Genomic DNA, 17,784 nt, shown 5'->3' with positions numbered 1-17,784 from the left:
CCTATTCAACAGAGCTCCAGACTAGCCTATTCAACAGAGCCTCCAGACTAGCCAAGCCTATTCAACAGTCTCCAGACTAGCCAAGCCTATTCAACAGAGCCTCCAGACTAGCCTATTCAACAGAGCCTCCAGACTAGCCAAGCATATTCAACAGAGCCCCAGACTAGCCAAACCAGGCCTATTGAACAGTGGTGTCATTTCTGCCACATTTCTGACTTTTACTGAAACGTAAACAAGTCAAATTTCACCATAAATACATTTACAAGTAGATGCTTCTGTAAATCAGAGTGTCATGTAAAATGTTCACTTAGCTCTTAAACAGCTATAACTCTGTTCTGACCAGGAGGGAGGAGAAGAGCTACATTTCAATCATTACACCATCGTCAGAATGACCTGACTTTGTTGAGTGGGAAGAAATATTGTCTATTAATTAATCAGGCCACTCAGAGTAGTAGCTACTCAATGTTAGAACAGTGTGGTAACAATGATGAGCTCATTGGTACATTGATTACATCAAATCAGAATGACAGTTCATACACCAGGGTTGTGTTCATTAGGGCACACCGTAAGCAATACGTTTTGCAATGGAACACGAAAACAGACGTTTCTTATTGGACAAGATCAGATTTTACCTCCCCATTTCTCTCAGTTTCAGAGCGTTTTCATCCATTCGTTCTTAATAAACACGACCCAGAGACCCCTCACCACCTTTGACTGACTTACCTGACAACTGTTGCTGAAAAAGGGCTTTAAAAATCCGATTGACTGACTGACGTACCTGACGATGGGTAGCTTGCTTAACGGTACTGGGGGCAGTTTGAGTCCATCAGGCAGGGTGAGAACCTCCATTCCTCCAGGACATTTAGACGTGTAGTTCTCCAGACTCTGAGTCACCTCCTTCTTCTCTGTGGACCGGGGAAAGAAGGGATTCGGGTTAGAAACGTAGAGCACATTACAGATGGTCAGTCTGACCATTTGAAGTGACCAGGAAAAACCATTTCTTCAAAGAGCGTTTTCACACAGTGTCACTATAGGGTGTAAAGCACATATTACTTGGCACCCTTTTGATAGAGCCAGTTTCTCCCTCACCAATTGAAGTAACCTCTCTCGCTAGAACTATTGCTCCTAGTCTAAGCAAGATTACACGGCCCTGCCAATTTAATTGGGCATAATAACACAAATAACACAACTCCAGCCCAGCTCTGTCCCTTCTCCCCATCCTACAGTGTGAGTTTTATAGCTGGATCAATAAAGATGTTTATGGCCGTGCTGTATCATCACTCTCAGCCTCGCTGCTTTAGTTGCAAACAAAAATGTCTCTATGAGTTACTCTGTTGGCTGGGCCTCACGCCACATGGGGGCTGAGAGAGAGAGCGATATACACTTCAGTCAAGCTCCTAGATAGGCTACTTCTCAGTTCCCCACTACATACCCCTGCTTGGACAGCCACAAAATTCCACAGTATTATCCTGAGCAACAGAGCAGCACAGACAGAAGGTACTTTGATCCAGAGTCAGGGCGACCAGGCAAACATGTCCTCCTGTAGTTCTGATCTGACAGACTGAAGAGCAGAGCAGTTCCAGTGACAGGAAACAGAACATCACCGTGATAAAACATCTCTCAGAGTTAATAGTGCCATTATTGAAAACACTGACATGGCCTTGCTTTACATAAACATGTATCGAGCATCCTGTTGTTACTAAGCACATTCCTGTCACGTAAAAAGCTGACCAAATGAAGGTCTTAAAGGGATGTTAAAAGCCCTCTGTTTATTAGGAGTCGAGTCACATTCAGTGTTGTGTGTTTGCAGTGTTGGGAAGTGGCTTTAGTGATCAGGGTTTAACAAGCAGAGAAATGCTGCATGCAGCTTATGAAACCAACGAAGAAGAAAAGGACATGGAAGGATTTGAGTATTGTTGCCTACCTGTCTACGTACCAGTCTTTCAATCCGCTTCCCTGCCTACTCGTCTGCCTCCCTGCCTGTCATGGACAATTTCAAATGATTCCTAAACCTGCATGGAGTCTGTCTGTCGATACATTTCAATTTAGTAAATTGTATTTGGAAGCCCAAGTAAACGCAGTCTAAGAGTAAAACATGGCAAGTTGAAGGACAGACCCAGACGAACAAAACTCTGTATTGATTGTCATTTTGGGATGATGTAAGGTAAAACAGTATCCTTGAAGAGCTCACTGCAGCATTACACAAACAGCTCTCTGACTACCACTCTCTCTCCGTCTCTCTCTGTTCCCCGTCTCTCTCTGTTCCCCGTCTCTCTCTGTTCCCCGTCTCTCTCTGTTCCATCTCTCTCTCTGTTCCATGTCTCTCTCTGTTCCCTGTCTCTGTTCCCTGTCTCTCTCTGTTCCCTGTCTCTGTTCCCTGTCTCTGTTCCCTGTCTCTCTCTGTTCCCTGTCTCTCTCTGTTCCATCTCTCTCTCTGTTCCCTGTCTCTCTCTGTTCCATCTCTCTCTGTTCCCTGTCTCTCTCTGTTCCCTGTCTCTCTCTGTTCCATCTCTCTCTGTTCCCTGTCTCTCTCTGTTCCATCTCTCTCTGTTCCCTGTCTCTCTCTGTTCCATGTCTCTCTCTGTTCCCTGTCTCTCTCTGTTCCCTGTCTCTCTCTGTTCCCTGTCTCTCTCTGTTCCATGTCTCTCTCTGTTCCATGTCTCTCTCTGTTCCCTGTCTCTCTGTTCCCTGTCTCTCTCTGTTCCCTGTCTCTCTCTGTTCCCTGTCTCTCTCTGTTCCCTGTCTCTCTCTGTTCCCTGTCTCTCTCTGTTCCATCTCTCTCTGTTCCCTGTCTCTCTCTGTTCCCCGTCTCTCTCTGTTCCCCGTCTCTCTCTGTTCCCCGTCTCTCTCTGTTCCCCGTCTCTCTCTGTTCCCCGTCTCTCTCTCTTCCATCTCTCTCTGTTCCCCGTCTCTCTCTGTTCCCCGTCTCTCTCTGTTCCCCGTCTCTCTCTGTTCCCCGTCTCTCTCTGTTCCCCGTCTCTCTCTGTTCCCCGTCTCTCTCTGTTCCCCGTCTCTCTCTGTTCCCCGTCTCTCTCTCTGTTCCCCGTCTCTCTCTCTGTTCCCCGTCTCTCTCTGTTCCCTGTCTCTCTCTGTTTCCCGTCTCTCTCTGTTTCCCGTCTCTCTCTGTTCCCCGTCTCTCTCTGTTCCCCGTCTCTCTCTGTTCCCCGTCTCTCTCTGTTCCCCGTCTCTCTCTGTTCCCCGTCTCTCTCTGTTCCCTGTCTCTCTCTGTTCCCCGTCTCTCTCTGTTCTCCGTCTCTCTCTGTTCCCCGTCTCTCTCTGTTCCCCGTCTCTCTCTGTTCCCTGTCTCTCTCTGTTCCATCTCTCTCTCTGTTCCCTGTCTCTCTCTGTTCCATCTCTCTCTGTTCCCTGTCTCTCTCCAACAGTCTTTCTTTCAGCTCTGCGTTCTATCTGCGACCCCCCAACAACACATAATACAGCTGCTTTTCAACTCCAGTTCAAATCCTGTGGGGAATCGATTAGACTCACTTTCGCTTGGAGAGTTGAGAGAGCAGGTGATTAAACAAGTAAACATGACAGGAAATTCTAAATGTTTGCCATCAACTAGTATGTCAGTCAGCAGAGAAATAAGCAATTCAATGAATAAGCATAGGAAGAATTGAGAGCAAAAACTAAATTACAGGAGTTCACAGATTTAAAATTGGCCCACATCAATTAAATAGCCCGATCACACAATTTGCCCCTCCACAAACTAACTAGATGTTTATAAATGCAGTCAGACAGATAACTACAGTGGAATATGCATTTTTCCATCTAACCTTCAGACCATACAGTATCAACCCCTCCGACTAGGCGGAGGCCAGACACAGAGCCTATAAATAAAGTAAACGCTGCCTCCTCTACTTTACTACTCACGTTGAGTAATGAACCACTGCAGTGCACAGGTATCGAGGAGAGTCAATACGTCCTGACATTTACTGGGCACAGTGACAGACTGCTTAACAGACGTAACGACAGCACATCGTTTCCCTTTCGTCTTTCACCAAACACACAGAGAACTGAACACAGAACTTGAATTATGCCTAAAGTGGTGAATAAAGAAATATTTAAAACTTAGGTTAATATATTATTTAGTCTGAGACCACGTAAATCAACCCAAAGAAAACCTGATTCAACTCATGAATTCTGCATTCATACTTCCACATTCATTCTTACATTACTGGTTCAACAGTCTTAAACTTTGAATGGCACCAATATGTCTCTCTCTCATTTCTCAGTTCATCCGCTCATTTTGAAGAGAATCCCCTACATTTCCACCCAAAGCAGCAGCCTATGGTGTGGTACTGTAGAGGACCCCTGGTGATGACTGTGGGCTGTTTTAGCATCCTTTGTGAGGCCTCTTAACTGACTGAGACTCTAGGGGGAGAGAGGGAAGAGAGACTGGGACTTCCAATACATCCTGACACGAGTAGCATTCAATAAAACATAGAGGGAGATTCTGCCAACTGTCACTGTAGATGATGTACTGCCCTGCCAATGTGATGGAAAGTGCGACCAGCATACAAACTAATGAATATCAAATGAATTACGAATATATATATATTTATTTATTGTTTTGAGGGCAGGAATGTTTACAAGGAGAAGTCAACTGCAATGACATCCGCATATTGTGGGCGAAAATCCTAGCCTAATCTTATCCACTGTAAACCAGAATACTGCACTAGAAAATGTCAAGTGGGTGGGAGACTAGCAAAAAGTGACAACAGACTTGGAAAATATGTGCACTTACTTCAGAATACAGAGATGGAGTAGGTGAGTGGCCATCTTATGCGCCTGTGAGGATTGAGGGAAATCGGGAGGCAATGCCTGGGGCTTTCAAGCAATTCATCGACAAGTTCAGCTCATAACGTTGATGTTCACACTAAAGTTCACACTAAAGTAGCCAGGAACTGTTATGTACGACTCATAGACATACACTGAACAAAAATATAAAATGCAACAGTGTCTAAAGATATTACTGAGTTACAGTTCATAGAAGGAAATCAGTCAATAGAAATACATTCATTAGGCCCTAATCTATGGATTTCACATGACTGGGCAGGGGCGCAGCCATGGGTGGGCCTGGGAGGACATAGGCCCACCCAATTGGGAGCCAGGTCCACCTACTGCGAAGTCAGGCCCAGCCAATCAGAATGAGCTTTTCCCCACAAACGTGCTTTATTAGAGACAGAAATACTCCTCAGCACCCGCCCTCCCTCTCCTCAAACAATCCCACAGCTGAAAAAGACTGATGTGGCGTCCTGGGCTGGCGTGGATGCAAGTGGTCTGCGGGTGTGAGGCCGGTTGGATGTACTGCCAAATTTCCTAAAACAAAGTTGGAGGCAGCTTATGGTCGAGAAATGAGCATTACATTTTCTGGCAACAGCGCTGTTGAACATTCCTGCAGTCAGCATGCCAATTGCAATTTACCTCAAAACTTCAGACATCTGTGGCATTGTGTTGTGTGACAAAACTGTATATTTTAGAGTGGCCTTCTAATGTCCCCAGCACACGGTGCACCTGTGTAATGATCATGCTGTTTAATCAGCTTCTTGATATGCCACATCCGTCAGGTGGATAGACTAGCTTGGCAAATGATGAATGCTCACTAACAGGGATGTAAACAATTTTGTGCAAATGTGATAGAAATAATTATTTTCTGCTTATGGAAAATTTCTGTGATCTTTTATTTCAGGTCAAGAAAAATGGGACCAACACTTTACATGTTGCGTTTATATTTTTAGGTATGGTGTTCTTTGCAACTCAGCATTCTTTGTCCTCCAAACACGACGAGTTGAGTTTTTACCAAAAAGTTATATTTTGGTTTCATCTGACCATATGACATTCTCCCAATCTTCTTCTGGATCATCCAAATGCTCTCTAGCAAACTTCAGACGGGCCTGGACATGTACTGGCTTAAGCAGGGGGACATGTCTGGCACTGCAGGATTTGAGTCCCTGGCGGCGTACTGATGGTAGGCTTTGTTACTTTGGTCCCTGCTCTCTGCAGGTCATTCACTAGGTCCCCTATTGCAGATTCAGTCTTCCCAGCCTGGTGCAGGTCTACAATTTTGTTTCTGGTGTCCTTTGACAGCTCTTTGGTCTTGGCCAACTCGTCGTGTTTGGAGGACAAAGAATGCTGAGTTCCATCCGAAGAACACCATACCTACTGTGAAGCATGGGGGTGGAAACATCATGCTTTGGGGCTGTTTTTCTGCAAAGGGACCAGGACGACTGATCCGTGTAAAGGAAAGAATGAATGGGGCCATGTATCGTGAGATTTTGAGTGAAAACCTCCTTCCATCAGCAAGGGCATTGAAGATGAAACGTGACTTGGTCTTTCAGCATGACAATGATCCCAAGCACACTGCCCGGGCAACGAAGGAGTGGCTTTGTAAGAAGCATTTCAAGGTCCTGGAGTGGCCTAGCCAGTCTCCAGATCTCAACCCATAGAAAATCTTGGAGGGAGTTGAAAGTCCGTGTTGCCCAGCAACAGCCCCAAAACATCACTGCTCTAGAGGGGATCTGCATGGAGGAATGGGCCAAAATACCAGCAACAGTGTGAAAACCTTGTGAAGACTTACAGAAAAGGTTTGACCTCTGTCATTGCCAACAAAGGGTATTTAACAAATTATTGAGATAAACTTTTGTTATTGACCAAATACTTATTTTTCACCATAATTTGCAAATAAATTAATTAAAAATCCTACAATATGATTTTCTGGATTTTTTTTTCTAATTTTGTCTGTCATAGTTGAAGTGTACCTATGATGAAAATTACAGGCCTCTCATCTTTTTAAGTGGGAGAACTTGCACAATTGGTGGCAGACTAAATACTTTTTTGCCCCACTGTATATAGTCTAGTGAGTGTGCATATAAAGTCTAGTGAGTGTGCATATAAAGTCTAGAGAGTGTGTATATAAATTCTAGAGAGTGTGTATATATAGTCTAGTGAGTGTGTATATATAGTCTAGTGAGTGTGCATATAAAGTCTAGTGAGTGTGTATATAAAGTCTAGTGAGTGTGTATATAAAGTCTAGTGAGTGTGCATATAAAGTCTAGTGAGTGTGCATATAAAGTCTAGTGAGTGTGCATATAAAGTCTAGTGAGTGTGCATATAAAGTCTAGAGAGTGTGCATATAAAGTCTAGAGAGTGTGCATATAAAGTCTAGTGAGTGTGCATATAAAGTCTAGTGAGTGTATATAAAGTCTAGTGAGTGTGTATATAAAGTCTAGTGAGTGTGCATTTAAAGTCTAGTGAGTGTATATATAGTCTAGTGGGTGTGTATATATAGTCTAGTGAGTGTGTATATAAAGTCTAGTGAGTGTGCATATAAAGTCTAGTGAGTGTGCATATAAAGTCTAGTGAGTGTGCATATAAAGTCTAGTGAGTATGTATATATAGTCTAGTGAGTGTGCATATAAAGTCTAGTGAGTGTGCATATAAAGTCTAGTGAGTGTGTATATATAGTCTAGTGAGTATGCATATAAAGTCTAGTGAGTGTGCATATAAAGTCTAGTGAGTGTGCATATAAAGTCTAGTGAGTATGCATATATAGTCTAGTGAGTATGCATATAAATTCTAGTGAGTGTGCATATAAAGTCTAGAGAGTATGTATATAAATTCTAGTGAGTATGCATATAAATTCTAGTGAGTATGCATATAAAGTCTAGAGAGTATGTATATAAATTCTAGTGAGTGTATATAAATTCTAGTGAGTGTGCATATAAATTCTAGTGAGTGTGCATATAAAGTCTAGAGAGTATGTATATATAGTCTAGTGAGTGTGTATATAAAGTCTAGTGAGTGTGCATATAAAGTCTAGTGAGTGTGCATATATAGTCTAGTGAGTGTGCATATAAATTCTAGTGAGTGTGCATATAAAGTCTAGAGAGTATGTATATATAGTCTAGTGGGTGTGCATATATAGTCTAGTGAGTGTGCATATAAAGTCTAGTGAGTGTGCATATAAATTCTAGTGAGTGTGCATATAAAGTCTAGAGAGTATGTATATATAGTCTAGTGAGTGTGTATATAAAGTCTAGTGAGTATGCATATAAAGTCTAGTGAGTGTGCATATAAAGTCTAGTGAGTGTGCATATATAGTCTAGTGAGTGTGTATATAAAGTCTAGTGAGTGTGTATATAAAGTCTAGTGAGTATGCATATAAAGTCTAGTGAGTGTGTATATATAGTCTAGTGAGTGTGCATATATAGTCTAGTGAGTGTGTATATATAGTCTAGTGAGTGTGTATATAAAGTCTAGAGTGTGCATATAAAGTCTAGTGAGTGTGTATATAAAGTCTAGTGAGTGTGCATATATAGTCTAGTGAGTGTGCATATAAAGTCTAGTGAGTGTGCATATAAAGTCTAGTGAGTATGCATATAAAGTCTAGTGAGTGTGCATATAAAGTCTAGTGAGTGTGCATATAAAGTCTAGTGAGTGTGCATATAAAGTCTAGTGAGTGTGCATATAAAGTCTAGTGAGTGTGCATATAAAGTCTAGTGAGTGTGCATATAAAGTCTAGTGAGTGTGCATATAAAGTCTAGTGAGTGTGCATATAAAGTCTAGTGAGTGTGCATATAAAGTCTAGTGAGTGTGCATATAAAGTCTAGTGAGTGTGCATATAAAGTCTAGTGAGTGTGCATATAAAGTCTAGTGAGTGTGCATATAAAGTCTAGTGAGTGTGTATATAAAGTCTAGTGAGTATGCATATAAAGTCTAGTAAATGTGCATATAAAGTCTAGTGAGTGTGCATATAAAGTCTAGTGAGTGTGCATATAAAGTCTAGTGAGTGTGCATATAAAGTCTAGTGAGTGTGCATATAAAGTCTAGTGAGTGTGCATTTAAAGTCTAGTGAGTGTGCATATAAAGTCTAGTGAGTGTGCATATAAAGTCTAGTGAGTGTGCATATAAAGTCTAGTTGCCACAAAGTTGAAAGCACAGAATCGTTTAGAATGTAATTGTATGCTGTAGTGTTAAGATTTCCCTTCACTAGAACTAAGAGGCCTAGCCCAAACCATGAAAAAACATTACACACAACAACCCATAATGACAAGAGAGCGAGAGGCTGAGTAAGAGATGGAGCGAGAGGCTGAGTTAGAGAGGCAGAGAGAGAGAGAGCCTCTCGCTCGCTCTCGCTCTCTGCCTCTCGCTCGCTCTCTGCCTCTCGCTCGCTCTCTCTCGCTCTCTGCCTCTTCTCTCTCTTTTCCCTCTCCCAGACAGGGTGACAGTGGTAACGTTAATTAGACACTCTCTCCCCGAAAGGTCCATCTTAAATAAAACATTTGCCATGATTTTTAATGTCACCGATGGGGACTTGAAAAGGCACTACTGCCTCAAGACAGACCTTAGAAGGGCCCGGCTCTTTCAAAGCCCATCATTTCTTTTCCCTGGGAGCTTCTGCTGTGACATTAAATGGGACGACAGCAACGTTCTAGCAATCCTAGAATCTCCATGTATGCCAGATTTTTTTAAAGAAATGTACACAGCTGATAAATGAGGCCCCACATCTGAGGATTAAAAGGCACATTCTGGGATATTTGAGAATGGTAATTGCCATTCTCATTCGTCAGCTTTATACCAAACTAAATAGCAAGCTTACATTGGGCTGAAAAAGTCAAGATTGTGACTTTAAAGGAAAAGGCTGTTGTTGCTGAGGCTAGACAGTCACACTATGCTTTTTGCTATGCTGAGCTATGCTGCTGTGTGTCCTACAATACTTCCACAGACACGCAGGGAACAAAGCAAGGGGGACGCGCCCCACTACTGCATGCTGGGAGAAGACGACCTGCAATAACCCCCGCCGTGTGTGACATCACCACACTGCAGACAAACAGCAGGGGGGTGAGGGAGAAGGGAGAAAAAGGGAGAGGGGGGACAGAGGGAGAGAGAGGATGGGAGAGAGAGAGACAGGCGGGCGAGGAAAGAAGGCGTGCAACCTCAGTTCAGAGGGGACAGATTTGTGCGAGGCCCATTTCACAGAGTGTCTCTGCCAAAGACACCATTCAGAAAGTCACTGAGAACTAGAGCCGTTTTAAGCTGCTAAAACAGTTACTCAAGCTTGGAGTTAGGAGTCTGGGGAACAAGGTTTCAACTCAAGTGAGATCATAGCTTTAATATAACAATGAAATATGTTTGGGGACTTTATGCCCAGCCTCTCACACAAAATGGCATAGCTAGAAAAGCATCATACTCCTTGCCTTTCTGTCTCGAGGCATCGCAGGCTGTAATTGCACGTTTAAGTGTGTAGGACGCCAACACACACACACACACACGGTGGGTGTATGACAGACACTGAGCTGTAGTTGAGCTGTTGTTATTCCAGCAGGGTTACACGGTGAGCATGGTGCTGGGTAGATGGGAGCATGGCCTCTCTCAGCGTAGCAACAGTCCCTCGCTGCTACTGCTGCTGCTGCCAGTGGTGAATATTTCATACTGTTGGCGCTCTGCTCGCTCTCTCTCGGTCTCCCTCCCTTTCTCTGTATTCACTCTACATTTCTCCTCTCTCATTCCTCACCGTCTCTCTCCTTCTCCTCCCTCCCACTTTCCCAAAAGCATTACATTGGCCTCGATAGTGAGGTCAGTTAGGCATCAACTCCAACCCTGTCCTCTCTCTCAGATGAGTACCCAAGTCCAGAGGATTTCTGGTCAAAGCTCACTTTCGCCCAGCCACTATATGAGATGACTGGCTTGGTTGAGCATCACACACCATTACACCCGCAGGCACAATGCTGGCTTTCCCAAAGGACATTGACGGATGGCTGCAGCCAGGGGGTGATTTTAGATAGTATGAAATCAAGGGAAAATGCATTAAGGGTTTTAAACTAATACTGACAAAAACGTTTGACTATGACCATGTAATATCTGTTATTCCAAGTAGTCTTGTCACAATACCAACATTTTACTGACTATACGATCCCGGGCCAAGTATCACATTACTGAGTAGTATTGTTATACCACAGGGGAAATTCAGTGGCCTAGCATGCTGAACGCTTGTTCCCGTTCTCTAAACGTTATGCACACGTGCTAAACAAAAAAACCTGGTCGCTGATATTCACACATTCACTGAAATTCTCAGCACAACACATATTGAATTTAAACTTCACACTGTATAATAGAATACTGCATAGAATGGCTCATTTGCTCATATTTGCAATGGCCTACCTGTGATTGGGCTGGAGGAATGAGAGGAAGGAGTGGACACGCATAATGATCTGCATGTCACTGCTGCATCAAGGGGAAACCACGGCATGAAACCTTCTACTCTTCAGTTAATACACACACACACACACTCTGTCTCCCTCTCTTTCATAGACACACACCACTCTCCCTCCCAAACACACACTGCTCCCAACTTTAGAAACGTTAGGCAACAAACAGAATGTAAGAGAGCGCCAGAAAGAAAGAGATTTTTGATATAGTTAGGTCTTTATGAAGTCTACCTATATGAAGTCTACCTGTATGAAGTCTACCTGTATGAAGCCTACCTGTATGAAGCCTACCTGTATGAAGCCTACCTGTATGAAGCCTACCTTTATGAAGTCTACCTGTATGAAGTCTACCTGTATGAAGTCTACCTGTATGAAGCCTACCTGTATGAAGCCTACCTGTATGAAGTCTACCTGTATGAAGTCTACCTGTATGAAGTCTACCTGTATGAAGTCTACCTGTATGAAGTCTACCTGTATGAAGTCTACCTGTATGAAGTCTACCTGTATGAAGTCTACCTGTATGAAGTCTACCTGTATGAAGTCTACCTGTATGAAGTCTACCTTTATGAAGTCTACCTTTATGAAGTCTACCTTTATGAAGTCTACCTTTATGAAGTCTACCTGTATGAAGTCTACCTTTATGAAGTCTACCTGTATGAAGTCTACCTGTATGAAGTCTACCTGTATGAAGTCTACCTGTATGAAGCCTACCTGTATGAAGCCTACCTTTATGAAGCCTACCTGTATGAAGCCTACCTGTATGAAGTCTACCTGTATGAAGTCTACCTGTATGAAGTCTACCTGTATGAAGTCTACCTGTATGAAGTCTACCTGTATGAGGTCTATCTATAAGAAGCATATCTATATGAAGCATATCTATATGAAGCCTACCTGTATGAAGTCTACCTATATGAAGTCTACCTATATGAAGCCTATCTATATGAAGCCTATCATCTATATGAAGCATATCTATATGAAGCAAATCTATATGAAGCATATCTATATGAAGCCTACCTTTATGAAGCATATATTTATGAAGCATATATTTATGAAGCATATCTATATGAAGCCTACCTTTATGAAGCATATCTATATGAAGCATATCTATATGAAGCATATCTATATGAAGCATATCTATATGAAGCCTACCTTTATGAAGCATATCTATATGAAGCATATCTATATGAAGCCTACCTTTATGAAGCATATCTATATGAAGCATATCTATATGAAGCCTCCCTTTATGAAGCCTACCTTTATGAAGTCTACCTTTATGAAGCATATCTATATGAAGCCTACCTATATGAAGCCTACCTTTATGAAGCCTATATTTATGAAGTCTACCTATATGAAGCCTACCTTTATGAAGCCTATATTTATGAAGCCTATATTTATGAAGTCTACCTATATGAAGCCTACCTTTATGAAGCCTATATTTATGAAGTCTACCTGTATGAAGTCTACCTTTATGAAGCCTATATTTATGAAGTCTACCTATATGAAGTCTACCTATATGAAGTCTACCTTTATGAAGCCTACCTTTATGAAGTCTACCTATATGAAGCCTACCTTTATGAAGCCTATATTTATGAAGCCTACCTATATGAAGTCTACCTATATGAAGCCTACCTTTATGAAGCCTATATTTATGAAGCCTACCTTTATGAAGTCTACCTTTATGAAGCATATCTATATGAAGCCTACCTTTATGAAGCATATCTATATGAAGCATATCTATATGAAGCCTACCTTTATGAAGCATATCTATATGAAGCATATCTATATGAAGCCTACCTTTATGAAGCATATCTATATGAAGCATATCTATATGAAGCCTACCTTTATGAAGCATATCTATATGAAGCCTACCTATATGAAGCCTACCTTTATGAAGCCTACCTTTATGAAGCCTATATTTATGAAGTCTACCTATATGAAGCCTACCTTTATGAAGCCTATATTTATGAAGCCTATATTCATGAAGTCTACCTATATGAAGCCTACCTTTATGAAGCCTATATTTATGAAGCCTACCTTTATGAAGTCTACCTATATGAAGCCTACCTTTATGAAGCCTATATTTATGAAGCCTACCTTTATGAAGTCTACCTTTATGAAGCATATCTATATGAAGCCTACCTTTATGAAGCATATCTATATGAAGCATATCTATATGAAGCCTACCTTTATGAAGCATATCTATATGAAGCATATCTATATGAAGCCTACCTTTATGAAGCATATCTATATGAAGCATATCTATATGAAGCCTACATTTATGAAGCATATCTATATGAAGCATATCTATATGAAGCCTACCTTTATGAAGTCTACCTTTATGAAGCCTACCTATATGAAGCCTACCTTTATGAAGACTACCTTTATGAAGCCTATATTTATGAAGTCTACCTATATGAAGCCTACCTTTATGAAGCCTATATTTATGAAGCCTATATTTATGAAGTCTACCTATATGAAGCCTACCTTTATGAAGTCTACCTTTATGAAGTCTACCTTTATGAAGTCTACCTTTATGAAGCCTATATTTATGAAGTCTACCTATATGAAGTCTACCTATATGAAGTCTACCTTTATGAAGTCTACCTTTATGAAGCATATCTATATGAAGCCTACCTATATGAAGCCTACCTTTATGAAGCCTATATTTATGAAGTCTACCTATATGAAGCCTACCTTTATGAAGCCTATATTTATGAAGCCTATATTTATGAAGTCTACCTATATGAAGCCTACCTTTATGAAGCCTATATTTATGAAGTCTACCTGTATGAAGTCTACCTTTATGAAGCCTATATTTATGAAGTCTACCTATATGAAGTCTACCTATATGAAGTCTACCTTTATGAAGCCTACCTTTATGAAGTCTACCTATATGAAGCCTACCTTTATGAAGCCTATATTTATGAAGCCTACCTATATGAAGTCTACCTATATGAAGCCTACCTTTATGAAGCCTATATTTATGAAGCCTACCTTTATGAAGTCTACCTTTATGAAGCATATCTATATGAAGCCTACCTTTATGAAGCATATCTATATGAAGCATATCTATATGAAGCCTACCTTTATGAAGCATATCTATATGAAGCATATCTATATGAAGCCTACCTTTATGAAGCATATCTATATGAAGCATATCTATATGAAGCCTACCTTTATGAAGCATATCTATATGAAGCCTACCTATATGAAGCCTACCTTTATGAAGCCTACCTTTATGAAGCCTATATTTATGAAGTCTACCTATATGAAGCCTACCTTTATGAAGCCTATATTTATGAAGCCTATATTCATGAAGTCTACCTATATGAAGCCTACCTTTATGAAGCCTATATTTATGAAGCCTACCTTTATGAAGTCTACCTATATGAAGCCTACCTTTATGAAGCCTATATTTATGAAGCCTACCTTTATGAAGTCTACCTTTATGAAGCATATATATATGAAGCCTACCTTTATGAAGCATATCTATATGAAGCATATCTATGAAGCCTACCTTTATGAAGCATATCTATATGAAGCATATCTATATGAAGCCTACCTTTATGAAGCATATCTATATGAAGCATATCTATATGAAGCCTACATTTATGAAGCATATCTATATGAAGCATATCTATATGAAGCCTACCTTTATGAAGTCTACCTTTATGAAGCCTACCTATATGAAGCCTACCTTTATGAAGACTACCTTTATGAAGCCTATATTTATGAAGTCTACCTATATGAAGCCTACCTTTATGAAGCCTATATTTATGAAGCCTATATTTATGAAGTCTACCTATATGAAGCCTACCTTTATGAAGTCTACCTTTATGAAGTCTACCTTTATGAAGTCTACCTTTATGAAGCCTATATTTATGAAGTCTACCTATATGAAGTCTACCTATATGAAGTCTACCTTTATGAAGCCTACCTTTATGAAGTCTACCTATATGAAGCCTACCTTTATGAAGCCTATATTTATGAAGCCTATATTTATGAAGTCTACCTATATGAAGCCTACCTTTATGAAGCCTATATTTATGAAGCCTACCTTTATGAAGTCTACCTATATGAAGTCTACCTATATGAAGCCTACCTTTATGAAGCCTATATTTATGAAGCCTACCTTTATGAAGTCTACCTTTATGAAGCATATCTATATGAAGCCTACCTTTATGAAGCATATCTATATGAAGCATACCTTTATGAAGCATATCTATATGAAGCATATCTATATGAAGCCTACCTTTATGAAGCATATCTATATGAAGCATATCTATATGAAGCCTACCTATATGAAGCATATCTATATGAAGCATATCTATATGAAGCCTACCTTTATGAAGCATATCTATATGAAGCCTACCTTTATGAAGCATATCTATATGAAGCATATCTATATGAAGCATATCTATATGAAGCATATCTATATGAAGCATATCTATATGAAGCCTACCTTTATGAAGCATATCTATATGAAGCCTACCTTTATGAAGCCTATATTTATGAAGCATATCTATATGAAGCATATCTATATGAAGCATATCTATATGAAGCCTACCTTTATGAAGCATATCTATATGAAGCCTACCTTTATGAAGCCTATATTTATGAAGCCTACCTTTATGAAGTCTACCTTTATGAAGCATATCTATATGAAGCCTACCTTTATGAAGCATATCTATATGAAGCATATCTATATGAAGCCTACCTTTATGAAGCATATCTATATGAAGCATATCTATATGAAGCCTACCTTTATGAAGCATATCTATATGAATCATATCTATATGAAGCCTACCTTTATGAAGCATATCTATATGAAGCCTACCTATATGAAGCCTACCTTTATGAAGCCTATATTTATGAAGTCTACCTATATGAAGCCTACCTTTATGAAGCCTATATTTATGAAGCCTATATTCATGAAGTCTACCTATATGAAGCCTACCTTTATGAAGCCTATATTTATGAAGTCTACCTTTATGAAGTCTACCTTTATGAAGCCTATATTTATGAAGTCTACCTATATGAAGTCTACCTATATGAAGTCTACCTATATGAAGTCTACCTATATGAAGTCTACCTTTATGAAGCCTACCTTTATGAAGTCTACCTATATGAAGCCTACCTTTATGAAGCCTATATTTATGAAGCCTATATTTATGAAGTCTACCTATATGAAGCCTACCTTTATGAAGCCTATATTTATGAAGCCTACCTTTATGAAGCATATCTATATGAAGCCTACCTTTATGAAGCCTACCTTTATGAAGCCTATATTTATGAAGTCTACCTATATGAAGCCTACCTTTATGAAGCCTATATTTATGAAGCCTATATTTATGAAGTCTACCTATATGAAGCCTACCTTTATGAAGCCTATATTTATGAAGTCTACCTTTATGAAGTCTACCTTTATGAAGCCTATATTTATGAAGTCTACCTATATGAAGTCTACCTATATGAAGTCTACCTTTATGAAGCCTACCTTTATGAAGTCTACCTATATGAAGCCTACCTTTATGAAGCCTATATTTATGAAGCCTATATTTATAAAGTCTACCTATATGAAGCCTACCTTTATGAAGCCTATATTTATGAAGCCTACCTTTATGAAGTCTACCTATATGAAGTCTACCTATATGAAGCCTACCTTTATGAAGCCTATATTTATGAAGCCTACCTTTATGAAGTCTACCTTTATGAAGCATATCTATATGAAGCCTACCTTTATGAAGCATATCTATATGAAGCATACCTTTATGAAGCATATCTATATGAAGCATATCTATATGAAGCCTACCTTTATGAAGCATATCTATATGAAGCATATCTATATGAAGCCTACCTTTATGAAGCATATCTATATGAAGCATATCTATATGAAGCCTACCTTTATGAAGCATATCTATATGAAGCCTACCTTTATGAAGCATATCTATATGAAGCATATCTATATGAAGCATATCTATATGAAGCATATCTATATGAAGCATATCTATATGAAGCCTACCTTTATGAAGCATATCTATATGAAGCCTACCTTTATGAAGCCTATATTTATGAAGCATATCTATATGAAGCATATCTATATGAAGCATATCTATATGAAGCCTACCTTTATGAAGCATATCTATATGAAGCCTACCTTTATTAAGCCTATATTTATGAAGCCTACCTTTATGAAGTCTACCTTTATGAAGCATATCTATATGAAGCCTACCTTTATGAAGCATATCTATATGAAGCATATCTATATGAAGCCTACCTTTATGAAGCATATCTATATGAAGCATATCTATATGAAGCCTACCTTTATGAAGCATATCTATATGAATTATATCTATATGAAGTCTACCTATATGAAGCCTACCTTTATGAAGCCTATATTTATGAAGCCTACCTTTATGAAGTCTACCTTTATGAAGCATATCTATATGAAGCCTACCTTTATGAAGCATATCTATATGAAGCATACCTTTATGAAGCATATCTATATGAAGCATATCTAGATGAAGCCTACCTTTATGAAGCATATCTATATGAAGCATATCTATATGAAGCC

The 17,784-nt window shown here is 39.7% G+C and overlaps 1 protein-coding gene across 13 annotated transcripts in view; it reads right to left on the bottom strand.

Moving 5' to 3' along the window:
• LOC110489414 (trafficking protein particle complex subunit 9) overlaps positions 1-17,784 on the bottom strand; it is a 304,212-nt gene that overhangs the window by 262,881 nt on the left and 23,547 nt on the right. For all 13 annotated transcript variants that reach the window (XR_016493584.1, XR_016493586.1, XR_016493587.1 and 10 more), the window contains one exon: positions 779-905. Coding sequence is in view for 6 of the 13 variants with exons in the window: in XM_090227935.1 (XP_090084061.1) it covers positions 779-905 (127 nt within the window). In the remaining 7 variants the exon portion in view is untranslated. The remainder of the gene's footprint in view (positions 1-778; positions 906-17,784) is intronic.

The sequence above is a fragment of the Oncorhynchus mykiss genome, chromosome 30 (genome assembly GCF_057628025.1).
Source record: "Oncorhynchus mykiss isolate SJ-2025 chromosome 30, ASM5762802v1, whole genome shotgun sequence".
NCBI lineage: Eukaryota > Metazoa > Chordata > Actinopteri > Salmoniformes > Salmonidae > Oncorhynchus > Oncorhynchus mykiss.
Note: the sequence above shows the minus strand (reverse complement) of the source record. Positions and strands in the feature narration are given on the sequence as shown.